The sequence below is a fragment of the Sorex fumeus genome, unplaced genomic scaffold, assembly GCF_029834395.1.
Source record: "Sorex fumeus unplaced genomic scaffold, SorFum_2.1 ptg000110l, whole genome shotgun sequence".
NCBI classification, from domain to species: Eukaryota; Metazoa; Chordata; class Mammalia; order Eulipotyphla; family Soricidae; genus Sorex; species Sorex fumeus.
In genome coordinates this window covers 2,589,242-2,612,686 of record NW_026606167.1, presented here as the reverse complement: position 1 = coordinate 2,612,686, position 23,445 = coordinate 2,589,242, and the positions used below count along the sequence as shown (strand labels likewise).

Below are 23,445 nucleotides of genomic sequence, written 5' to 3'. Positions count from 1 at the left end.
AGGCCGGGGCCAGCTGGGAAACGTGCACTGGTGGAGGGATGGGCGTTGGAACACTGAACGAACAGCTTCGTAAAGATCCATCTCACAGTGATTTAATGATAAAATCTTAAAAAGAAGGAGGAAGAGGAAGAGGAGGAGGAAGAGGAGGATGAGGAGGACGAGGAGGAGGAGGAGGAAGAGGAGGAGGAGGAGGAACGGCCTCAGCAGTGGGGTTGCACAGCCACCAGCGACTTCAATGGAACCCCACGATTCTGCTAGCTCAGTGGCCTCCTTGGGGGCCAGGCGTGACTTCCTGAAGGGCTGCCCGAGGCCCAAGCCTCTGCATCCTCATCGTGGCCAGAGCCGCGGGCTGCATGTCCCCAGCCAGGCGGGAGCACCTCTCAGCTCACAGCCAAGATCAGGGCCTTGCCCAAGGTCACTGAGTCAGTCAAGGATCCAACACTCGGCCCAGAGTGCTCCTGTGGTCACCATCCCCACCCAGTCAGGAGCAACCCTTGAACTTCCCTGCCTGGTAGCTTCAGCCCACTCCCAGGGCCCTCCCCGCTCCCGGAGGTGACTGTCTGGGGTCTGGCACAGGAGCTGCAGCAGGCAGGAGGCCTTAGTCCCCAGACTTCGTCCCTGAACTCTCCTGGCCGTGGAGTCTGTCAAGATGAAAGGCAGAACACAGCGCTTTATCTCATTTAACAGCCTACATGTGACCTGCAGCGCTTCCCCAGGCCCAAGGATGCTTCTGCACATGGCTGACCCAGGTTCATGGGCCCCAAAGCCCCACCAGGAGTGATGCTGAGCACAGAGACAGGAATAGCCCTGAGCACAGTTGGGTGTGGCCCCCGAATAAAAAAAATAAAGTGACAGTCCTAGAGGACTTAGCAGGAAGCAGAAGGGACCAGCCAGCACAGACCCCGGGCTCCGGCTCAGCCTGAACTCTGGGACCTCAGGGTGTCCTTTCACCACACTGAGCCTCAGTGGCCTCACCTGTCAGCTGGGTCCCAGTGAGCAAGTCCAAGCTTGTCTGTTGAGCAGCTGGTGTGGACCCAGGTCCCACTCTGGGCGTGTCAGCCCCCAGGAGCAGGAGTGAAGTCTGGAAACTTCCCCAGACCCTAGGGTCATCCTGCAAGTTTCCTCCTAGACCTACTGGCTGGCCCAGGGCCACAGAGGGGTCGGCCATCCTGTGACCCTCCAGGGGGTGCTGGTCTGCGCCCCTGCAGTGAGGAAACCCTCCCCTGACCCTCTCACCCCCTCTAGGTGAGCCTGGCTTGGGATGGGGGAGCAGAGGGCAGCGCATAGAGCAGGGCTATCCAGTCTGGCTGGGGCCTGCGGGGTGTCACCCGCCTCGGTGCAGGGGGCTGGTGCAGGGCTGAACCCCTCTCTGGGGTTGCACCTCACTCGTCCTGGGGGGTGGGGAAGCTGAACGCGGTGGGCAAAGGCGGGGGGGCCGGCTTGGGTCGGCGGTTTGGGGTTCAGCCCGAGGCTGCCCGCGGGAGAGCGCCAGGCGGCAGAGGAGGAAGGTGGGGGGCGGGGGGGCGCGGGTTGCGGGTTCCCTGACACCGAATTCATTAGTGGGAGATCCCTGTTCGCAGCCCTCACACCTCCCACGGAACCCCGGGCCAGAGATGCCTGCGAGCGTGCGGGGGGCCGCGGGGCGCGGGTCTCGCGCCGGGCCCGCGCCCGCCAGCCCCTCCCCCGCGGGCCTGCAGCCTCTGGAAGCCGCTCCCGGGCTCGGCCCCGCGCGGACGTCGGGGTCCGGGTCCGGCCCCCGCGGCGGGTCCCCGCCCTGCGCGACGCGCGGGGCCGCAGCGGCCGCACGTGGGGAGGGGGCGCCTCGGCGCGGGGTGCGCGCGCGGGCGGACGAGGTCAGCGCGGCCGGAGGGGACCCAGGCGTCCGGGAGGCGGCGCCAGGTGCCGCGCCCCCGCCCCCGGGCCGCCCCCCGCCCGTGACGCGCTCCCCGCCCCCTCGGCGCCGGGCGCCCGAGCCGAGCCGAGCCCGAGCACCGCGCGGGGCGGCGGGCGCGGAGGATGCGGCCGGGGCCGCGGGGCCGCCGCCGCTGACCGCGCGCACGGGGCGCTCGGGCGCAGCCTCATCGCCGCGCCATGGGGAAGGAGCAGGAGCTGGTGCAGGCGGTGAAGGCGGAGGACGTAGGCACCGCGCAGCGGCTGCTGCAGAGGCCGCGGCCCGGGAAGGCCAGTGAGTGCGGGGCGGCGGGGGGCGGCGGGGGCCGCGGCGCGCCCCGGGCAGCTCCCGCGCCCGGCCCCGCACCCCTGCGGCGCCGGGCAGGGAGGGGGAGGCGGGCGGGTCCCCGGGGGCGGGGCGGGGCCAGCGGCGCCCGGACCCGCCGCCCGCGCCCTCGCTGCCCGTGCTGCGGGCACGGCCGGCCGGGCGCCCCCAGCCCCCGGCGCCCGCATCCCTCCGTGCCGCCCCCCGCCGCGGCGGGCTGACCGCGGGAAGTCCGGGCCGGGGCCTTTGAAGGGCGAGGCCGCCGCACCCCGCCCTCGCCGCCGCGGCCGCGGCGCACGGGGCCAGTGGGCGGCCAGGGCGACCCCCAGCTGACGGCCCCGTCCGCCGCCCTCCCGCGCGTGTTGATAGACGCTCCGCGGGGAAGGGGGGGCAGGACCACGCTGGGGGTGTGGCTGCCCAGGCGTGGCCGGCCCGGGCCGCTGACTGCCGCGCCGGCCCAGCCCAAGGTCGCCGGCCCGCGCGGGCGGAGCCCCCGACAGGTGCGGCCCGGGGCTGGGGGCACGCGAGGGCTGCGGGCCCGGCGGTCAGCGGCCGGGGAGCCTCGCTGGCGGGCTTCCCCGAGAGACGGGGGCTGGGGCGCCCGGGCCGGCGGGTGCTGGGCGGTGGGCGGTGCGCGCGCCCGGGGCCCCCTCGCGGCCCCCTCTGCCGGGCCTCCCCGGGGGGCGCCGGGATGGATGGATGGGCGTGAGGACGGCCAAGTGCGGCTGCGCGCTGCGGCCGTGTCGGGGCACCTGTGCGCGCGGGCCGGCGCGGCGCCGCGGCCCGCGGGGTCTGGGCGCCGCCTCCCCGCCGCTCCCCTCCCTCCGGGGTGGGATGCGAGGGGGCCTGTGAGCGTGGACTCGGCCCCCCGGCTTCCCCTGCGGTCGGCCCGCAGCGCCCCTGCGCCCGGGGGCGGGGGTGCGCGCGGGCTTCGGCTGCCCTGCGGCCCGTCGCTGGACCCGCACGCCGTCTGGGCCAGCTGCGGCCGCGCTGCAGGGGAAGGATGCCCGAAATGGAGGGCTTCTAGGCAGAGGCGGCCTGGACAGCGCCCGGGAAGCAGGTGGCGGGACGCGGGATGCAGGGAGGCGAGGCGCCCCCTAGTGGCCGCGCTCCCGCGCGCAGTGACGGCCACCCGCGGGGTCTGGGGACCCACAGCGCTCTTGGGAAGTGCAGTGACCCAATCCTCAGACGCGCTGGCCTGAACAGTGGGGCCGCAGGTCGGGGGCTCCTCCCCTTCCCCGCCGGCGCTCACAGGGGTCGGGGACCTTTCCCGGTACTTGGGTCTCCACCTGGTCTCGTGCCGCGCCCCGAGGGTCGCTGTCTGGGCGGGAAGAGCACCTGGCCTGGTGCGCCGGCTCCGAGCTGACTCACAGGGGCGGGTGCAATAAATCAGACGGAGAAATCCCTCCATGGATTCGCTCGGTTGTCATGGCAACGCTGGCCTGCTTTGGAGTAAGATGTATTTTGATTCAGCGAAGTACAGCTGGAGTTTGGGCCCTGGTGGGGCGTCCAGCGCTATCCCCATCCCCAAGGCCCCCCCCACTCCTGGGGTGTCCTGGTGGCCTTTGGGTGTGGGGTTTCCCGGCAGCCGCCCCAGCCTCTGCCAGCACGGGTCTCGCCCCACTCACCCCTACAGCATCTGTCCTTGAGGGAGAAGAGTGCTCCCTGGGAAGCTGCCTGCCTTCTAGCCTGAACCCACCCTGATTCCCCGCAGGCTTGTGGCCCCCAATTGCCTGTCGCATAGGGCGCAGGGGTGGCCTGGCTGCTGGAGGGGCAGGGACAGTGTGGTGAGGGGGTGGCCTGAGAATGACTGCCAGGGCATCAGGGGAGGGGGATCCTCGGGGCTCTGGCCGCTGAGAGGGCAGTGGCTGAGAGGGGCCAGGTGACAGCATGAGAGCAGGACATGGACTGTTTCCCCCGTGAGGGAAGAGAGGCCGGGCTGGGGGGCTCCCTGAAACCCCATTTGCCCCTCTCCTCCCCGCAGCCCCTCCTGAATACTCCTATCCAGGACACTTGCCTCGCAGCCCAGCTGCTGTTCCAGAAGCTTCCCAAGGGGCACGCACTGGCCCCCTGAGGCTCTCTCTGCTTGGAGCAGTTTTCTGGGGGGGGGCATCAGCAGGGTGTCCCCTTTGCGGAGACCCTCTCACTTGTTCCTGCTACGCTCTGGGCATCTATTCCTAGTGGCTCCAAGGCCTGCAGTGCCGGGCAGGGGGCAGGGGGCAGGGGCCCTGGCTGAGGGGCCTGCCTGAGGTACCTTGGGGAGAAGAGCTACAAAGAGGGAGTGCTGCAGAGCTGCTGGGGGGACATCAAGTGTGGAGTGACCCCGTGCCCTTCCAGCACAAAGTTGTGTCCAGGAGATTTGCAGTGAGTGACAATGTGGGGTGCTGGGTGCAAACACCAAGGACCCGGCTGGCAGCACCAGGGTCGAGACCCACCTCAGCCTGAGGGCGGGGTGAGCAATTAGCTGATGCCACTTCCTGTGCACTGAGGGTACAGTTCATGGAGCCCTGAGCTTTTGCAGATCTATGATGGAGTATGGGGGTATTTTTATATTAGCGGGCCCCTCATTGAACACATGACATTGGGCTCGAGGCAACAGGAACAAAGTACAGGGGTCACTGGGGGTGAGGTCCCCACTCCCCGCAGAGCATGCAAAGGCCCTGAGGCAGGGGGTGGTGGGGCTCAGGCACCAAAGGATCTGCAGGAAGAGGATACAGGGCTTGTGCCCCCGCTGTAGCTGGTGAGAAAGCAGGGGGGCGATCTGAGGGGCAGGGGGCAGTGTGTTCAGAGGCCACGGCATGGGCACTGGCCTGGGGCAGCTGAGAAAAGGGAAGGGACAGGGGCATCTGAGGGCGCCAGAGGCAGCAGAGGATGGGCACCCTGAGCCCGTGTGGGGGGCGGAGAGCATGTAAGGAAGCCCCCTGCTGCAGAGGGTGGGGGCGGGGCTCCTGTCAGCTAATGTTAGTAACCACCAGTCCCCGTGATGCTCCGCTTCCCGGGCGAGCCGCCCGCCCCTTGTTCTCCTGGCGCAAGGCTGAGGCTCGGGTAGCCGAGGAGCCCCAGGAGGGTTTGAATTCTGCCCATCAGACCCTGCAGGCCTTGCGGCTTGTGTGGGACCCTCGTTTTTCCCCGCCACTGCCACCCCAGCTCGCCACATAGGGGCTGTGCTTGCATCACCCCTGCAGGTCTCGACACCCTCCCGGGGCCGTCCTCCAGCCCCTGCCCCCACCCAGGTCCTGGGCCTGCACAAAGGGGCTTCTGTCCCGCAGCCCCTCCCTCACGGAGCGGCTGACCCACAAACGGGTTATATAACCGGGCCCGGGCTGGCAGGGGCTTGGCCAAGTCTGCCTGGCCCGGTGCCCACAAGGAGAGGGTCGGCGGGCTCTCTCCACTGGCAGACAGCTGCTGGAGGCCCTGAAGGGACGGTGGGTCGCCTGACCTCAGGCCTCGAGCCGGACACATGCAGTGGTCCTGTCCAGGCGACCCCACAGAAGGACCCACCTCATGTATCATACTTGCTGGGCCAGGCGGCAGGGCTGCCTCTGGAAACGCAGCTTCTGCCTCAAAGAGGTCCCGTTTCCTGGTGTTCCAGTCTGCCTGGGCTACCCCGGCCCCATCTGGGTTGTCCTCAGACTGGCCGCTCGCTCTTCCCACGGGCAGGTGTTGGGCTGCTGTCTAGGGAGTGTCCTGCATGTGTGAGTGTGGCCTGGACTCAGCCCAGCAGGGACAGGCTGGCCGGAGCCCGGCCTGCGACCCCAAAGGCACAGGGACCCTTCCGATGGGAGGGGGAGCCAGAAGCTGGGGACCACAGGGAGCACATAGCGTAGGCCGGGTCCCCTCATCCCGACGCCTTCCCTCCCCCCAGAGCTCCTGGGTTCCACCAAGAAGATCAACGTCAACTTCCAGGACCCAGACGGGTGAGTCAGCGCAGGGGGAGGTCAGGCTGTGGCGGACCCCAGCTCAGGGGGGAGGTCTGGCCCTCCCCTCCCCTGCTGGTTTTCCTGCAGCTTCTCTGCTCTACACCATGCGGCCCTGAATGGCAACACAGAGCTGATTGCCCTGCTGCTAGAGGCCCAGGCCGCCGTGGACATCAAGGACAATAAAGGCAAGGCTGCAGGGCCCAGCCGGGGGAGGCAGCAGAGGGGACCCCCTCCTGTGAAGTTTCAGGCGTCTTTGGGTATCTGGGTATCCTGGAGCAGGTGGGGTCACCACCAGGGCTGGCTCCTGACCCATTCCCCCCGCAGGCATGCGGCCCCTACACTATGCGGCCTGGCAGGGCCGGAAGGAGCCCATGAAGCTGGTGCTGAAGGCGGGCTCAGCCGTGAACGTCCCCTCGGATGAGGGCCATATCCCCCTGCACCTGGCGGCCCAGCACGGGCACTACGATGTGGTGAGGACAGGCACGTGGGGGTGGCTGGGCGTGGTGCTGGCTCTGTGCCTGCTGACCTTGGCGCCCGGCCCCTGCCCACAGTCCGAGATGCTGCTGCAGCATCAGTCCAACCCCTGCATGGTGGACAACTCAGGCAAGACTCCGCTCGACCTGGCCTGTGAGTTCGGCCGCGTCGGGGTAAGTCTCTCCTGTGGGCTGGGCTGGGCTCGCTGCTCTGCCCCCCCCAAGACCCACCCCCGCGAACCTTGCCCCTCCCTCAGGTGGTACAGCTACTCCTGAGCAGTAACATGTGTGCAGCCTTGCTTGAGCCTCGGCCCGGAGATGCCACAGACCCCAATGGCACCAGTCCCCTGCACCTGGCGGCCAAGAATGGCCACATAGACATCATCAGGTGCGCGAGGCGGGCCTGGTCGGGGCGGGACCGGCAGCCTCAGGGAGGTGGCTGGGAGGTGGTCAGACTTCTGGGGGCCCTGACCACCGAGGGGGCGCTGCAGGGGCCCTGCGACTTGGCGGGGTGACCCTGAGGAGAAATGGACCACCTCCAAGCCTCAGTTTCCCCATCTGGAACTAGCGCGGCACAGCGGTGCCCGCTCCCGGGTGAGACCAGAGGATGACCTGCCCCTGCGCCTGCCAAGCGCCGTCAGAATCCAGGGCAGGGAGGCAGGGAGGGCCCTGTGGCCCCCAGGGCTTGGGCCTGGCAGGGGCCAGCTGGCCGGAGGGCTCTGGCTGGAAGGCCCTGCCGCCGCCCCCTGCAGACTCCTCCTCCAAGCGGGCATTGACATCAACCGCCAGACCAAGGCGGGCACGGCTCTGCACGAGGCAGCACTGTGCGGCAAGACCGAGGTCGTGCGGCTGCTGCTGGAGGTGAGCGGCACCGGTGGAGGCGGGGCCTGTGGGCAGGCGGGGCCAGCGAGAGTGTGGGGCGGGGCCTTTGTGGGCGGGGTCAGCAGAAGCTCGGGGTTGTGGGTGGGCTGAGCCAGTGGAGTCGGTGGGCGGGGCCTTGTGTGGGGCGGGGCCGGGGGTGGTCCTGACAGCCTCAGCCTCTGCTCTGCAGAATGGCATCAACGCCCATGTGAGGAACACCTACAGCCAGACTGCGTTGGACATCGTGCATCAGTTCACAGCCTCGCAGGCCAGCAAGGAGATAAAGCAGCTCCTGAGAGGTGTGGTGGGCCTGCCGGACGTAGGTGGGCCGGGCCAAATGGGCCGCACTATGCGACTGGGGTTCTTCCTGTGTGTCCCCAGAGGCCTCGGCGGCTCTGCAGGTGCGGGCGACCAAGGATTATTGCAACAACTACGACCTGACCAGCCTCAACGTGAAGGCCGGGGATATAATCACAGTAAGGGTGCCCCAGGGTGCACAACCCCCTGGAGCTGGGCAGTGGGGCATCTTTCTCAGCACACTCCTGTCCTCCCTGGCAGGTCCTCGAGCAACACCCGGATGGGCGATGGAAGGGCTGTATCCATGATAACAGGACAGGCAACGACCGCGTGGGCTACTTCCCAGCCTCCCTGGGCGAGGCCCTGCTGAAGCGAGCAGGCAAGGACCCCTCCAGACTTGCACATCCCATGGGTAGGGTGGGACTCGGGGGAACAGCCGCAGCCCTCACTTGGAAGATTCCAAACTGCCCCACACCTTGAATTCAACTTCTGTGCCAAGGTTCTTGTACCTGCTTTCCTGCGGTTGGGGGTGAGACGGTGGGGTGCAGCTGATGCCAGAGGATGTGTGTGGGGACCCTCTTTCCCTTTTGGACAGGGGATTCATGGAAGGATCTGAGAAGTAGGGGGGAACCAGGTGTGCAAATGTCCAAGGCAGGGAAAGTGCTATGCACCAGAAGGGCACCCACGTGCCCATACAGCTGGTGCATCGGGCACCGGACAGCCCCGAGGAGCTTCAGAACTGGGGCATGGGGATCTGAGACACCTTGACAGTACCCACTCCTGCTGCACCCACTGACTATCTGGAGGTGGGGGGTGGGGCATCTCCCTAGGGCAGCAAGGTGCTCTCCAGAGCTGTGGGTTCCACTCCGGCCCTGATGGGCTGAGACTCAGGGAGGCTGCTGGGCACGCAGGTTCCCGAGCAGGGGCTGAGCCCAGTCCACCCCAGGGAGGCAGCTCGTCGGGGCCCTCTGCACCTCCAGAGGAGATCTGGGTGCTGAGGAAACCTTTTGCAGGTAGGTGGGGCGTCCCGGGGGTGGGGGCAGCCGTGCCTCCCCAAGGCAGCACCTGGCCAGCTCCCCGACGTTGCCCCCTCACACCGGCAGGCGGGGACCGCAGTGGCAGCGTGAGTGGCGGGGCCGGGGGCCGAAGCACCGGGGGCCACGCCCTGCACGCGGGTGCTGAAGGGGTCAAGGTAGGTGGGATAAGGTGGACCTGGCGGGGGCAGTGAGTGGGCTAGGCCAGGAACGCACTGCCAGCCAGTCCGTATGGTCACAGCTCCTGGCCACTGTGCTCTCCCAGAAGTCCGTCTCCGAGTCCAGTCCCGGGGACAGCCCTGTCAAGCCTCCGGAGGGCTCCGCAGGTAAGAGGGAAGCTGCAGTCCCCTGTTGTGTGGGGGTGGGGGTGCCCCTCCACCCACCCACCGTGCCCTCGGCCCCCCAGGTGCCGCCCGATCGCAACCTGCAGGGACCCGTGCTGGGCAGGTCTATGCAGAACAGTCACCCAAGAAGCTGGAGCCTTCGTCAGAGGGCAAGGTACAGGCCCCGGGCTGGCAGCGGGCTGGACAGCGCAGCCAGGGCCGTGGCCTGCCAGACCCCGTCCTCTGTCTGTGTGTGTCGGTCTGTGTGGCGTGTGCAGGGCATGCATGTGTAGGCATTGTCTATGCTGTGGGCTGTGCGTGTCTGGGAGGAAGCGTGTCACGGGCCTGTGGTGGTCGTCGCAGTGTATTGAGTGTGTGCGGGCACGGCCAGTGGAAAGACTGTGTGGGACGAGCAAAGATGAGCAGAGCTGTGCATGTGTGCGGGGTGAGCATCCGTGCATGTGTGCGTGCATGCAGGGTGGGTGTCCGTGCGTGCGTGCGTGTATGCGTGCGGGGTGGGTGTCCATGTGTGCGTTCCTGCGTGCAAGCATGCCAGTGGGGCGAGCGCTGGATGAGTGCACAGCTCTGGGCAGGCCCCCTGCGGGGAGCCAGGGCTTCGCCCCTCCCAGGGCGCCCCCAGAGCAGGCAGGGGGGACAGTCAGGGAGGACTGGCACTGGAGCAAGCTGGACCCTCACGGTGGAGAGACGAGGGCCGAGGCTGCAGGGCGGATGGTGCTGGCGGCGGCGGCAGCGGCGGCGGCGGGACGTGGACCGCGGAGGACAGGACCGCGGATGGCGAGGCGAGCAGGAGGCGGCACTGCGTGCAGGGGCGCGGGGCGGCGAGCCTGCAGCCGGTGCCTTGTGTCTTCCAGAGCGCCGAGGCCGTCAGCCAGTGGCTCGCCACTTTCCAGCTGCAGCTCTACGCCCCCAACTTCGTGGGCGCGGGCTACGACCTGCCTACCATCAGCCGCATGACCCCTGAGGTGAGCGCACCACAGGCCCGACACCTGCTGTGGCCGGAGCCTGGCCCAGCTGCCTGTTGACTGGCCTCTCCGCTTAGGACCTCACCGCCATTGGGGTCACCAAGCCAGGTCACCGGAAGAAGATCACAGCCGAGATCGGCGGCCTCAGCGTGCCCGACTGGCTGCCCGAGCACAAACCCGTAAGGCCCCCTGCACCCTGGGGGTGCCCGTGGGCCGGCGGCTGGCAGGCGGGCACACAGGCTCTCCTCCACGCCCACCGCCGGGCTCAGCAAGCTGCCTGGACAGACTGTCCAACTAGGCACCGGGACTGGCCTCCGGGATGGGGCGGGGGCTGTGGGGTTGCCAGGAGAGGACAGACCCCCTTTGTGTGACACTGCACCGGGTATAGTTTGGGGCACACACCTTCACCTGCGTGGCTGGGCTGGCCCTCTAGGACCAAGTGTACCCTGTGGGGCTGCACATGTGTTGTGCAGCTGGGAGAGCAGACCCAAGTGGTGCAGACACAGGCTGCCCGTGTGCGTGCGAGAGGCGTGTGCAGAGGGCCACGTGTGTGTGTGAGGCTTGTGTAGCAGCTGCCTGCATGTATGTGTGAGGTGCCTGCTGACACGGGAAACAGGCTGCAATGTGAGTGTGGCATGGAGGGTTGGCAGTGCCCGTGCTTGGCTGTGGTGCGGCTGTGCCTGTCACGTGTCTGGCTGGCAGCACCGTGTGTCTGCGTCCATCATGGACACTGTGTCCATGGCTGTGTCCCCATGGACACTGTTCCCAGGGTGGCTGGGATGGGGGAGGTGGTGTGGTCATCCCTTCTATCAGTGGGGTCCTGAGGGTAGCGTCGCTGTGAGTGTGGCACGTGTGTTTGTACATGTGTGTGCCAGTGTGTACATGTGTGTGCCTGGCCCCTGCCAAGGCTGCGCTGTCTCCCAAGCTGACTGCCCGCCCGTCCATTCGTCTCCTTCTGTGTGTCTGTGCCGGGCTGGCCAGTGCCCCTGTGGAGGGCAGGCTGTGGCTGCCAGCTGGGGCTGCCCTCCATGTCCCTGCCCCAGGCTAACCTGGCCGTGTGGCTGTCGATGATCGGCCTGGCCCAGTACTACAAGGTGCTGGTGGAGAACGGCTATGAGAACATTGATTTCATCACGGACATCACCTGGGAAGACCTGCAGGAAATTGGCATCACCAAGCTGGGTGAGGCCACTTCTGGTACCGCCCCCGCCTGGCCCCGCCCCCACCCTGTGCCTGACTCCGCCCCACTTCTGGCCACGCCCACTGTCTGCCGCACCCCCCGCGTCTGGCCCCGCCCCACTGCCAGCCCCCTTGCCCATGGCCACGCCCCCACTACCTGTCCCGCCCTGCGCCTGGCCCTGTCCCACTGCCGGCCACGCCCCGCCAGCTACCGCTGGCCGGATCAACTTTACTCCTGATGACGCGTCCCCCACAGGACACCAGAAGAAGCTGATGCTGGCAGTGCGGAAACTAGCAGAGCTGCAGAAGGCAGAGTACGCCAAGTATGAGGGGGGGCCCCTGCGCCGGAAGGCACCCCAGTCCCTTGAAGTGATGGCCATTGAGTCGCCGCCGCCGCCTGAGCCTGCTCCTGTGGACTGTCAGTCTCCGAAGATGACCACCTTTCAGGACAGCGAACTCAGCGGCGAGCTGCAGGCGGCCCTAACCGGCCCTGCTGAGGGCGCGGCCGCTGCCGCCCCCAACCACCTGCCGCCAACCCCCAGGGCTGCGGGGCGCCCGGAGCCCAGCCTGGGGGGGCGGGCACGGCATATGAGCAGCTCCCAGGAGCTGCTGGGCGACGGACCGCCGGGGCCTGGCAGCCCCCTGTCCCGGAGCCAGGAGTACCTGCTGGATGAGGTGCCAGCCCCCAGCACCCCACCCAAGGAGGCTCGGCCCAGCCGCCATGGCCACAGCATGAAGAGGGCCAGCGTGCCCCCAGTGCCCGGCAAGCCACGGCAGGTCCTCCCGCCTGCTGCCAGCCACTTTACGCCCCCCCAGACACCCACAAAGGGGCAGCCAGGCTCCCCCCAGGCGCTGAGGGCAGCTCACACTCCAGCGCCAGCTACTGCGAAGGTGAAGCCCACCCCCCAGCTGCTGCCCCCCTCTGAGCGGCCCATGTCTCCCCGCTCGCTGCCGCAGTCACCCACTCACCGGGGCTTTGCCTACGTGCTGCCTCAGCCCGTGGAGGGTGAGGCGGGGCCACCTCCGCCCGCGCCCGTGCCCACGCTGTGCCTGCCCCCAGACACCGACACAGAGCAAGGGCGGCCCAAGAAGCGCGCCCACAGCCTGAACCGCTACGCAGCATCTGACAGCGAGCCTGAGCGGGACGAGCTGCTGGTGCCCAATGCCGCTGGGCCCTACGCCACTGTCCAGCGGCGCGTGGGCCGCAGCCACTCTGTGCGGGCACCCGCGGCCACCGACAAGAACGTCAACCGGAGCCAGTCCTTTGCAGTGCGACCCCGGAAGAAGGGACCCCCGCCACCCCCACCCAAGCGCTCTAGCTCGGCCATGGTCAGTGCAGACCTGTCCGATGAACCGGCGCCGGATGCTGAGGCTGAGGGGGCCGGGCCAGATGATGGCCGGCTGGGGGTGCGGGCACAGCGCCGGAGGGCTAGTGATCTGGCGGGCAGCGTGGAAACAGGCAGCGCGGGCAGTGTGAAGAGCATCGCGGCCATGCTGGAGCTCTCCTCCATCGGGGGTGGGGTCCGCGCGGCCCGGAGGCCACCAGAAGGCCACCCTACACCGCGGCCAGCCAGCCCCGATCCGGGTCGTGTGGCCACTGTACTGGCCTCAGTAAAGCACAAGGAGGCCATTGGGCCAGATGGCGAGGTGGTCAGCCGGCGCCGCACACTCAGCGGGCCAGTCACCGGACTCCTAGCTACTGCCCGCCGGGGCTCCGGGGAGCCGGCAGCCCCCACCGATCCTGGGCACTTTGGGGACGATGGTGCCAGTCGGCAGCGGCCTCGCGGTCCAGCCAAAGGTGAGGCAGGCGGTGAGGGCCCACCCTTGGCCAGGGTGGAGGCCAGCGCCACTCTCAAGAGGCGCATCCGGGCCAAGCAGAGCCAGCAGGAGAACGTCAAGTTCATCCTGACCGAGTCTGACACGGTCAAGCGCAGGCCCAAGGCCAAGGAACGCGAGGCAGGCCCGGAGCCGTCCCCGCCGCTGTCCGTGTACCAGGACGGCGCGGGCACCCTGCGCCGCAGGCTGGGTTCCGAGCAGGTGGCGCCCCCAGACCTGCCCCCGCCGCCGCCGCCGGCGGAGCCTCCTCCTGCCGACCTGCTGCCGTTGCCCCCGCTGCCCCCGCCGGAGGGCGACGGCCGGAAGCCTGCCAAGCCTCCCGTCTCTCCCAAGCCCGTCCTGGCTCACCAGGTGCCCAAAGGCCAGGGTTCGCCCGCGCCCGCCTCCAAGAAGGTGCCACTGCCTGGCCCTGGCAGCCCAGGTGGGTGCTCGGGAACTTCCGCGCTCTCGCGGTCAGGGGGATCGAGGGGCGCGGAGGCTGGGCTCGCCCCAGATCCTGTCACGTGCCTGCTGGCCCGGCGCGGGACGGAGGCGGGGGGCTCCGGGAAGGGCCAGCGGCTGCCGCAGCCCCCGCCCGGGGGTGTAGGCGAGGGCGAGGACTCCCGGCTCCGGGCGGGTTTGCGTGGGGGCGCGCGCCCTCTGGCGGCAGCCGGGTTTCCCGCGCCCGGTGCCGGCCTCGGTCCAGGTGCCAGCCTCGCCCTCTCCGCAGAGGTGAAGCGCGCCCACGGCACGCCGCCGCCCGTGTCGCCCAAGCCGCCGCCGCCGCCCACCGCGCCCAAGCCGGCCAAGGCCCCCGCGGGGCTGCCGTCGGGCAGCGCCAGCCCGTCGCCCGCGCCCTCGCCGGCCCGCCAGCCGCCCGCCGCGCTCGCCAAGGCGGCCAGCACCCCGCCCTCGCTGAGCGCCAGCCCCGCCAAGCCCCCGTCCCCGGGCGCGCCCGCGCTGCACGTGCCCGCCAAGCCGCCGCGCGCCGCCGCGGCCGCCGCGCCCCCCGCCGCCCCCGACGGCGCCTCTCCCGGGGACAGCGCGCGCCAGAAGCTGGAGGAGACGAGCGCGTGCCTGGCGGCGGCGCTGCAGGCCGTGGAGGCGAAGATCCGGCAGGAGGACGCGCAGGGCCCGCGGTAGGCGCGGGCGGGCCCCGGGGCGTCCGAGCACCGGGGGCGGGGGCCGGGCGCAGACGAGCGCTCCGGGAGGGGGCGGGGGCGGGGGTCCCGGTGCGGCCGAGAGCTCAGGGAGGGGTCCCGGAGCAGCCGGGCCCGGCCGCTCACGCGCCACCCCCGCAGCCCCGCGGCCCCCGAGGAGAAGAGCACGAGCAGCATCCTGGACGACATCGGCAGCATGTTTGACGACCTGGCGGACCAGCTGGACGCCATGCTGGAGTGAGCGGCGCCCCGCCCCGGCCCGCGCCCCGGCCCGCGCGCTGACCCTTACCTCAGGACGGGCACCGGGCGCGGCGCGGCCCAGCAGGCCGGGCGGGCCCCGCTGGCATAAGCACAACGCGCGGGAGGCCGGGCCCGCGCCTGCGAGCGTCCCTGTGCGAGCTGCGCCCGCCCCTGGCGGCGCCCAGGGGCACAGCCGCCGGCCGCCCCCCTCTGTGGCAGAACACAGGCCTAAGCCCAGCACAGAACTGCCCAGTGGGAACCGCTGCCAGCCGCTCCAGTGCAGCACAAGGGGCCGGGGCCAGGACCCCCCACCCCACCATACCCTCCAGAATATAAGCTATCAAGAGTATTAATTTATTGGGAATCAGCCGAGGCAGGTTTCCCCAGAAAAACAAAAGGTATAACTTTAACAAATATATATTTAAAGAAAGAAATTTATTGACTCTATAGAAAACCATTTACCAACGGGAAGGGCGCTGGAGTCCAGCCGGGAACGAGCCCGGGAGGCCCAGGCTGGCTGGCTGTCCACCCACGCCCCCTCCAGCAGGAGCGACCAGTCCCGGGCATGTAGTTTGTCTGCCTCGGCCCCTCTGCTCCCTCCTGGTGTCCATGCATCTGGAGAACTCGAGGGACGTGCCTTGACCCCACAGGCTAAGGCCCCCGAGCTGGGAGGCAGTGGTGGCGGGCGCTCTCCTGACAGGGTGCCGAGGGCTGCACCCCAGCTTTGGGCAGTGCTGGCACACACTCCTCGCTCCCGGGGTCCTCCCTGGCCCTGCACCATTGCCTGCTGGCCCGCCTGCCCTCAAGTTCCCCAGGAGCTTCCGCTCGTGTCCAGGCTGTCGTGTGGTCCTTCCCGCCCGCCACCCCAGTGCTGCCTGGCCTGTTGTGTTTGCTGATCCATGTGTGTTGGGAGCAACTCTGACCTTTCTTAACAAAAACAAACCAAGAACACCTGAAAGCAGCTATTGTGATGTGGGAGGGGAGAGGGCACAGGCCGGGGGCCTCTGGGTGCGCGGGCCCTGCCAGCTCCACGCCTGGCACTCTGAGCAAGCGACGTGCCCCCCGTCCCGGGCACAGCTGTGGGCTATGAATAAACAGCAGAAAACTGAGCTTCCTGGCTCACTTGTTGGGGACTGGGGTTTGAGAGGGTGTGAGGGTGGCTGATGTCCTGGTTTTGGAGGATGGGACCCCCCAGCCCCCGCCCCTCGCTCAGAAAGCCTCTCCCCTGCCCCAGTTCACATAGCCTCTCCCCTGCCCCAAGCTCGCACAGCCTCTCCCCGACCCTGAGCTCAGCCCACTCGTGGCCACAGTCTGTGCAGTTTATTCCAATCAAGAGTAACCAAATCTATATACAGTCTAAAAACAGTAGAAAAGGAGTATAAAGGCCCGTGGTCCACCTGGGGTGGGGATGGAGTGTGGGTCGGGCCAGCGTCGTACCTGGCACCGACACAGGGGCCTGGGCAACTTCCCTGCAGCAACGGCGCAGGCCAAGCAGGAAGCTCGCCGGCAGGCCTGGGCCCCTGTGTGGCCATGCTGCGGGCAGGAGCGGGTGGGCTCCAGGAGCCAAGGCTGCCGGCGTCCTGATCAGCAAGTCCAGACCTGCAGAAGAAGAGCACTGTTCCTGGTGCCAGCACCCCTGCCTGGGCTGGCACCTATGCCCCTTGTCCCCCCCACCCCCGCAGCAGTGCTCTGGGTGGCCCTCACGCCCACTCCGGCACTGACCTTCACAGTGCTGTCCACCGCTCCCGAAAAGAGACGGCCTCGTGACACAGCCAGCGCTGTCACGCTGCCCTGGTGCCGCAGCAAAGTCTGCGTGCAGATCATGTTGTCCATGCTCCACACCTGGGCAAAGGCACGAGGTGTGTGAGGGTTGGCCTGGCCGCACCGCCCACCCCCCACGGGCAGGGACATACCCTGAGAGACCGGTCATAGGATGCACTGAAGACTTTGGTCTGGTCAGGGGTGGAGATGACCGCCAGGGCGTACACGGTGCCCACGTGGCCCGTCAGGGTCCTCACCTGCTCCTTGGACTCGATGTCCCACACCTGCAGGCAGACACTGGCTGCTCAGAGACGGGACGGAGGAGCCCATGAGGGCGCCCGCACCCCAGCCCTGCGGGCCCGGCCTCACGTGGATGAGGTTCTCGTAGGTGCCACACACGATGTGATGATTGGTCACCGCGATGGAGTACACGCTGCCGCCAGACGTCTGCAGGACGTGGATGCAGTCCAGGGTGCGGATGTCCCAGATCTGCAGGGACAGGCAGCGTGGCACACTGAGCAGGCCCCTTGGCGGGGGCGCCCTGGGCACAGCTTCCCGGGGAAGTGGTACCTTGATTGTCTGGTAGGAGCCGCTGTACAGGTAGCTCTGGGCGGCCACCAGGGCCCGCACCCAGTGGTTGAGGCCGGTCAGCTCCTTCTTCAGCTTCAGCTCGGTGCCCACAATGTCCCAGACCTGTGGGGATGGTCTAGTAAGCGCGGGCAGTGCGGGCCCTGGGGCCCCGGGGACACCCACAGCCGGCCTAACCTTGATGGCCTTCAGGGAGCCGCTGAAGAGCATGTTGTGGGCCGAGACCAGCGTGCACACGGGGTTGTCGTGTGCCCGGATGGTGTTCACCTTCTGCAGGTTCTGGATGTCCCACACCTGTGGAGGCCAGCCACTCAGTGCAGGTCTGGAGCCCCCCGCCTGGTGCTGGGAGCCCCCCACGGCCCCGCATACTCACGATGATGGTGCAGTCCGCGGAGCCGCTGTACAGCTTGCACCTGGGGGAGCGAAGCCGGAGCCTTGTGCCTGGCCAGCCCGAAGCCACACTGGCCACTGAGCACTGCTGCTGATTTCTGGCCCGGACTCAGTTTCCAAGCTCTGGCCCCTCCCTGGTGCCCGCCTGGCCTTCATCTGATGGGGTGGGCAGTGGCCTCCAGCAGGAGGAAGGACCTCAGCTCTCAGCCTGCCAGGTGATGCGCTCTCACTGCCACTGCCTGCTGCCTGCCCCCCCCTCAGGCCTCCAGAGATGGAGGGAGGCCCGGCCTCACTCACCCCTGGATGCAGAGTGCCAGCACGATGCCGTCGTGGCCCTCTAGTGTCTTCTGGCACTTGTAGGTGGTGCAGGTGTCCCATACCTGCAGAGACCGAGCGGGGTCAGGGGGGCACCCACGGGGCACTGGCAAGCCTTCCTCCCTCCCCGGCAGGCCGTGTGCAGAGCCCCCACCTTGATGGTCTTGTCAGAGGAGCCGCTGAAGAGCAGGTCCCCCATGGAGTAGACGCAGAGACACCACACGGGCCCCTGGTGGCCCACGAAAGTGCCCTTGCATTTGAAGATCTGCTGAGGGTCGTAGGCTGCGGAGAGAGGGCGGGAGCTGGGGAGGAGCCTCGGGGAGCCGGGGGATGAGGGGAGCGGCCCGGGGCCCGTACTCACAGCCCAGGATGCCCATGTTCAGCCTCGCGTTGATGTGGGACAGCTCATCCTGCGAGGTCAAGTGCAGAGCGAGGGCGTGGGCGGGGCGTCCCTGGTGCGGCCCCGCCCCTTTCCGTGGCCCCACCCACTCACGTTCAGCATGGACGCGTCCCTCCGGAACTCCATGAGGTCCTCGCTGAGCTTGCTCTGGTTCTCATCCAGCACGTCTGCGCCAGGGAGAAGGCGTCAGGCGCCCACAGGCGGGGTGCTGCCGGCCCCCGCGCCCCCGGCCCCCGGCACTGACCGAACTTGAGCTCCAGGTTCTTCTCCAGCTGGTCGATCTTCTCGGAGAGCTTGCCCAGCATGGAGCGCAGGAAGGCGATCTCCTGGTCCTTCTGCGCCAGCGCCACATGCAGCTCGTGGAAGCGGTCGTCCGTCTGCTGCAGGAACTCCTTCAGGCCCTCGAAGCGGCACGTCTCTAGATGCGTCTCGTACGTGTCCTGGTTCCCGATGAACGTGCACCTGCGGGGCAGGACAGCTGCTGCACGGCCGCGGAGGCCGGGGGGTGCCCAGGATGCCGCCCCCCTCCCGGGCCCACTCACCCATACTTGGAGTGGGGGCACTTGATGTGCTCGCACTCCTTGAGGTGGGCCTCCAGGTTCATTTTGAGCAGGGGCGGGCAGCTGGGGTTGTTGGGGCACCGCACGGGCCGGTAGTCACAGCTGCCCTCATGGTCCCTGGGGGCAGAGTAGGGGCAGGGCCTTAAGCGCCCAGCGTGCTGCGGGGGGGGGGGGGGGGAAGGCACAGGCAGTAGGACACTCACTTCCGGGCACTGAGCTTGATGGTGAAGGGGCAGCCCCGGGGGTCCACTTCGAAGACAGGGGGCTTGCCACTGCCAACGCTGCGGCACCCGTGCCTGCAGTGGATGAAGAGCTCCCCAATCTGCTCAGCCACTGCGATGTTGTTCACCACCACGGTCAGCTTGGCGTTGTCCACGGGGCACTTCTCTGTGGGAGGCAAGTGGTGCAGTCCAGGCTTGGCTGGCCACCTGTGGTGTGCGGAGCCTGCCGGGGGTCTGGCTGATCCCCAGGTACCCGCCAGGCGGGCTGCAGGCTGAGGGCAAGGGGGACTCGGAAGGGCGGGGGCCCGCCACCAAGGCCAGAGGCAGAGAGAGGACAGGGCAGGTCTCAGGGGCCTCCAGCCTGGGTACTCAGTCGCGCCCCCCCGGGTGGGGACCTACTTACCTGACTTCAAGGCACATCTCCGACAGAACGTGTGCTGTGGGGACAAGGGCAGACTTGGGGTGCTGCACACCGCCCCACCCACCCGCCGTGCCCACCCACGGGGTTGAAGGCCTTACCCCGCATGTGGTGATCACGGGGTCCTTGAACACACCACAGCACAGCTGGCAGCACAGCTTCACCGAGGGCTGCTCGGCGAACACCAGCGGCTCCTAGGGGCAAGCAGAGCTGCCGAGGGCGGGGGCTCGCCCAGAGGTCTCCCTTGGGCCCCCTGGGGCTCCCAGCCCTCCCCACCAGTCCCAGAGTGAGGACGGGGGACAGAGAACAGGCCCGGGTGCCGCCCCGGCGCGGGCACCTACCGGCTCCGGCACCTACCGGCTCCTCCTCCTCCTCGGGCAGTGAAAAAGTGGAGCGCAGGGACATGCTGGACTCCGAGTGCAGAGAGCGGACAGAGATGGCCGAGTCGGAGCGGCGCGGGGTGCTGATGGGGGGCTGCAGCGAGCGGCCGCACTCAGCCCCGCGGCCCAGCCCTGCAGCCCGCCGCCCCCCGCCCGGCCCTCTCGGCCGATGGAGGACTTCCTGCTATTCAACTGCCCAGGACACACTCCCGGCTTCCTGCTTCCCGTAAGGGAGCGCGGCTGGCCCGAGCAGGACATGGAGGGGACGGAAGGTGGCTGCAGCCTGAGGGCCTGGCCACCCGCACCCAGCAGTATCCCAAACCCGCCCCTCCAGAGGGCGTCCTGCAGAAGTCTCCGCGGGGGCCCTGGGCCGATGCTGGTGAAGGCCATGAGTCCGGCTCATGGGCAGTGCTGGGAGTCAGGCCGAGTGGGCTCCGCGAGCACCTGAAGCTGACTTATGGGGGCACCCGGGCAGAGCTGGCAGAGGCTGAGTGGGCGCTTGCCGCATGGCCCAAGTGACAGAAAACCCTCGGCTGCGGGCACACCTACCATGCCGTCGTCCTCGTCCCGTGGTGGGAAGGTCAACGTGCTAGAGGAGGACGGGGTGCGCCGGTGCTGCTTGTATGTGGTGCCGCCGTCGGCTGCCAAGAGGGGCAGGTCACGCGCGAAGCCCACCCTCTCTGGGCGGCTCTTCTCTCGCACCACCCCAGCACAGGGGACCCAGACTCACCTTTGCTGATGGTGGTGACCGTGGAGAAGGCCGGCCCAAAGGTAGTTTCCATCCTGGTGCTGCTGCGGGAGGCTGGACAGGCGGGCGGGCGAGGGTCCCCCCCAAGCTCCACTGAACGGTTTGCGGCACTTGCCGCGGGGGCAGTGTCTGAGCAGGGCCCAGAGAGGGGTCCTGGCGGGCCACCCTGGCCTCAAGCTCTGGAGACCCTCAGCGACCCTGCAGGACACGGTCATTACTGGGCTGCTTGGGCAGTGTCCCCAGCAGTACGACCCCCAGCGCAGTGCGCACACACCAAAGGGGCTCTGCAGAGGCACTGGGGGGTGGGTGCGCCTGTGCAAGGGGCAGTGGGCGGGAGCAGATAGGACCCCCGGCCGCCTGCTCTGCGGTCAGAACCCCAGGAAGTGTGACTCCTGCTCCGGGAGGGGCCCAGGAACTGCTTTCTGTCTCCACTGGGTGGTAAGAGGCTTGGGGCGCAGTTCCAGCACCTTCTCCCTCAGACCCTCGGTGCCAGTTCACATGCCTCACAACCTGTGTGGCTGAAGTCTCAGAGCTCTCTCCAGCTGCCTCCCGCCCGGGGTGCGGGCACTTGGGCGTCTGAGCAGCGGGAAAGGGAGCATGAGGGCACCCCGAGATGACCTGGACTCGACAGCCGTAACAGTTGGGTACTGTGGAACAGCGGGCGTGGGGGGGGGGGGCGAGTGGGGAACAACAGCGGGGTGGCAGCAGGCAGCAGCTGGGGGTGCCCCAGGATCCAGCTGGGGCCCAGCGCCCCCATCTGTACACCGCGACCTGCCGGGAACTTGCAGACTAAGTGCCCGGGATTGAGCAAGAGGCTGGGCCTACACGCCAGCTGTGTGTCGCAATACTGTCTCCCCTGCGTCCTGGGCACAAGTCCCAGAACCCAAGTCTGGGCCCAGCACCCGAGGGTGTGTCCTGGAGGGGCCACGACCCTTTCCCCCCCACACAAGCTTGTGCAGGTGATTTCAAGGAGGAGCAGAGGAGAGCTGAAGGGGGGCACAGGATGGGGGAGACAGATAGAACCTTCCCAGGGCCCCACCACGGAGCTCTGCAACCCCTCCCCCACAGGTGTGGACAGAGCTCTCAGGCTGGTGGACACACACACACACACAGTGCCGTGACACACAGAACACACACAGACCCCCCACATACGTGCAGTGACACACAGTACTGTCACACACAGACACACACACAGAGTGCAGTGGCAGTGATACATAGACACACAGTGCAGTGACACACAGACATAGAGACAGTGCGGTGCACACAAAGACACACACAGCACAGTGACACACACAGTACAGTGATTCACAGACGGAGACACAAAGTGCAGTCACACACACAGTGCAGTGACACCCACAGTGCAGTGACACACACAGACACATAGTGTAGTTACACACAGTGCAGTGACACAAATACACAGTGCGGTCTCTCTCTCTCTCTCTCTCTCTCTCTCTTTCACACACACACACACACACACACACACACACACACACACAGAGCGCGGTGACCCAGCCTAAGGGCTGCCTGCCATTCTGCAGCCTGGCTAGGTCCCCGGACGTCTCGCCAGCACCCCATCAGGCTGTGGGTTAGCGGCTGCCGGGAATGCCCCAGGCAGAGCTCCTGGCCACCCCAACACCCCTCAGGCCAGCCCCAGGCACCGTCCAGCCACCTCCCAGTTCCATGAAAACAGGCCCTGGTTGCCATAGCAAAGACAGACACACACACAAGGACTTTTCCGTCCTAAACAGGATCCCCAGAGCTCCATCCCTGCGCGGCTGGGATGTCCCCATCCAGCCCAGGTGCAGCTTCTCTGGTTCAAGCCCCTCCTGCTTAACCCTCACTTGTCAGGGAGAATGGGTTCCTCTCCCCTCTCCCACCTCTGAGCCGTGACCCCGGAATATAGCCAGTGTGCCCCCCACAGCAAGCACCATCCCAGCCTGAGGTGGTGCCGGGAGGGGTCTGTGGCAGGGCCGCGGAGGCAGAGGCCTGAGCCTGGGAATGAGGAAGAGGAAGGCACAGGCTGGGTGGCAGCCAGGGGCGGGGCCCCCAGGAGCAGGGGGTTCTGACAGAGACCCTTCTTCCCAGCAGGGTCCCCAGGCCCTGCCCCCTCCTCTGCTGCCCCCCACAGCCCTCAGCCTGACCCTGTGGCCAGTGCTCACTTGGGGCCCCTGGCCAACTGGCGACTGTGCTCCTTCAGCGACCTCCCAGTTGGGCTGCTAACTCCCACACCACACTGGTGCCCCACAAGAACGCTGGCACCCAACAAACGCATGTACTCACACACACTGGCACCCCAAAACACACTCACACACATACGGGCACCCTAATACACACTGGTCCCCCAACACACACACTGCACAGACACTCCTATACACATCACCCCCCACACACACGCGGGTGAACACACCGGCACATACACACTGGCACATACACGAACTGACACCCGAATCCACACACTGGGCCCCTACATACACACGCACACACAGCGACACCCCGATACAGGTGTGCACACACGGGCACCCCCGCGCCAGGCAAGCCCCCAAGGCCCCTTTTCTCTGCGCCCCGTTCCTCTTTTGCAAGCACCGGGTCACTTCCCGGGAGCTCGCCGGCCCCTCCCTCCGCTCCAGGGGACGGTACCGGGGCGACTTTGCTCCTAGCAGACATCTAGGAGCGTCCGGAGACGTTTTCGGGGGTCGGGACAGGCCGGGGGGCGGGGGTTCTGGTACCTGGGGGGTGGGACGCGGGCGGGCGCCGGGCACCCCGCAGGGCGCAGCAGAGAACACCGGCGAGTTACGGACCGACCCCGCTCAGCCCGGCGCCCGCCCCACTCGCAGGGGCGCGGCGAGGGGAGAAGGCCAGAGCGCGCCCGGCCCCGACGCGCGGACACTCACCCGCCCGCGGCCGCGGGGAGCAGCGGCGCCACCCTCCCGCTCCATCGGGACCCTCGGCCGCCGGCCGCCCAAGGGCCGGGACGCGCGAGCCGGAAGCGCCCACGCGCGACGCCCGCCGGGACTTGTAGTTCGCCGCGAGCCGGGCTCCGCGCGGCCTCTCCCCGAGCCGCTCTCCGGAAACTACGACTTCCGGCCGCCATGACGTCGCGGCGCGGGATTGGGACCTTCGGAATCGCTCTATGTTGCAGATCGGAGTCTGGTTGGCTGGCGAAC

The 23,445-nt window shown here is 67.9% G+C and overlaps 2 protein-coding genes across 2 annotated transcripts; one reads left to right on the top strand and one right to left on the bottom strand.

Annotated features, from left to right (window-relative positions):
* The first annotated feature begins 1,965 nt into the window (after nucleotides 1-1,965).
* Nucleotides 1,966-14,518, top strand: CASKIN1 (CASK interacting protein 1). Its single transcript, XM_056135292.1, has 20 exons — nucleotides 1,966-2,185; nucleotides 6,081-6,132; nucleotides 6,223-6,320; nucleotides 6,460-6,605; nucleotides 6,687-6,782; nucleotides 6,866-6,996; nucleotides 7,361-7,469; nucleotides 7,660-7,768; nucleotides 7,851-7,945; nucleotides 8,028-8,145; nucleotides 8,678-8,779; nucleotides 8,870-8,958; nucleotides 9,042-9,126; nucleotides 9,207-9,298; nucleotides 9,996-10,106; nucleotides 10,184-10,285; nucleotides 11,150-11,288; nucleotides 11,542-13,542; nucleotides 13,831-14,239; nucleotides 14,402-14,518. The coding sequence occupies exons 1-20, from the start codon at nucleotides 2,092-2,094 to the stop codon at nucleotides 14,499-14,501; spliced, it is 4,278 nt and encodes a 1,425-aa protein (XP_055991267.1). The 5' UTR covers nucleotides 1,966-2,091; the 3' UTR covers nucleotides 14,502-14,518.
* A 1,287-nt stretch (nucleotides 14,519-15,805) lies between these two features.
* TRAF7 (TNF receptor associated factor 7) lies at nucleotides 15,806-23,318 on the bottom strand. Its single transcript, XM_056135227.1, has 20 exons — nucleotides 23,173-23,318; nucleotides 20,264-20,479; nucleotides 20,083-20,174; nucleotides 19,511-19,627; nucleotides 19,255-19,347; nucleotides 19,139-19,172; nucleotides 18,718-18,901; nucleotides 18,497-18,631; nucleotides 18,199-18,416; nucleotides 18,048-18,121; nucleotides 17,916-17,964; nucleotides 17,709-17,836; nucleotides 17,537-17,619; nucleotides 17,223-17,262; nucleotides 17,027-17,143; nucleotides 16,832-16,954; nucleotides 16,631-16,750; nucleotides 16,414-16,545; nucleotides 16,223-16,342; nucleotides 15,806-16,099 (listed from the first exon to the last, which is right to left on the bottom strand). The coding sequence occupies exons 2-20, from the start codon at nucleotides 20,313-20,315 to the stop codon at nucleotides 16,085-16,087; spliced, it is 1,926 nt and encodes a 641-aa protein (XP_055991202.1). The 5' UTR covers nucleotides 20,316-20,479; nucleotides 23,173-23,318; the 3' UTR covers nucleotides 15,806-16,084.
* Between the last annotated feature and the right edge of the window lie 127 nt (nucleotides 23,319-23,445).

What these genes read in the sequence shown, in the direction of transcription:
- CASKIN1 (XM_056135292.1), top strand. Translation starts at nt 2,092, where the DNA reads ATGGGGAAGGAGCAGGAGCTGGTGCAGGCGGTGAAGGCGGAGGACGTA. An exon ending in AGGCCGGGGATATAATCACA is followed by an intron (nt 7,946 to 8,027) that starts GTAAGGGTGCCC and finishes CCTCCCTGGCAG; the next exon opens with GTCCTCGAGCAACACCCGGA. An exon ending in AGCCTTCGTCAGAGGGCAAG is followed by an intron (nt 9,299 to 9,995) that starts GTACAGGCCCCG and finishes TGTGTCTTCCAG; the next exon opens with AGCGCCGAGGCCGTCAGCCA.
- TRAF7 (XM_056135227.1), bottom strand. Translation starts at nt 20,315, where the DNA reads ATGGAAACTACCTTTGGGCCGGCCTTCTCCACGGTCACCACCATCAGC. An exon ending in GAACATGGGCATCCTGGGCT is followed by an intron (nt 17,837 to 17,915) that starts GTGAGTACGGGC and finishes CTCTCTCCGCAG; the next exon opens with CCTACGACCCTCAGCAGATC. An exon ending in CCTACGAGAACCTCATCCAC is followed by an intron (nt 16,546 to 16,630) that starts GTGAGGCCGGGC and finishes GTCTGCCTGCAG; the next exon opens with GTGTGGGACATCGAGTCCAA.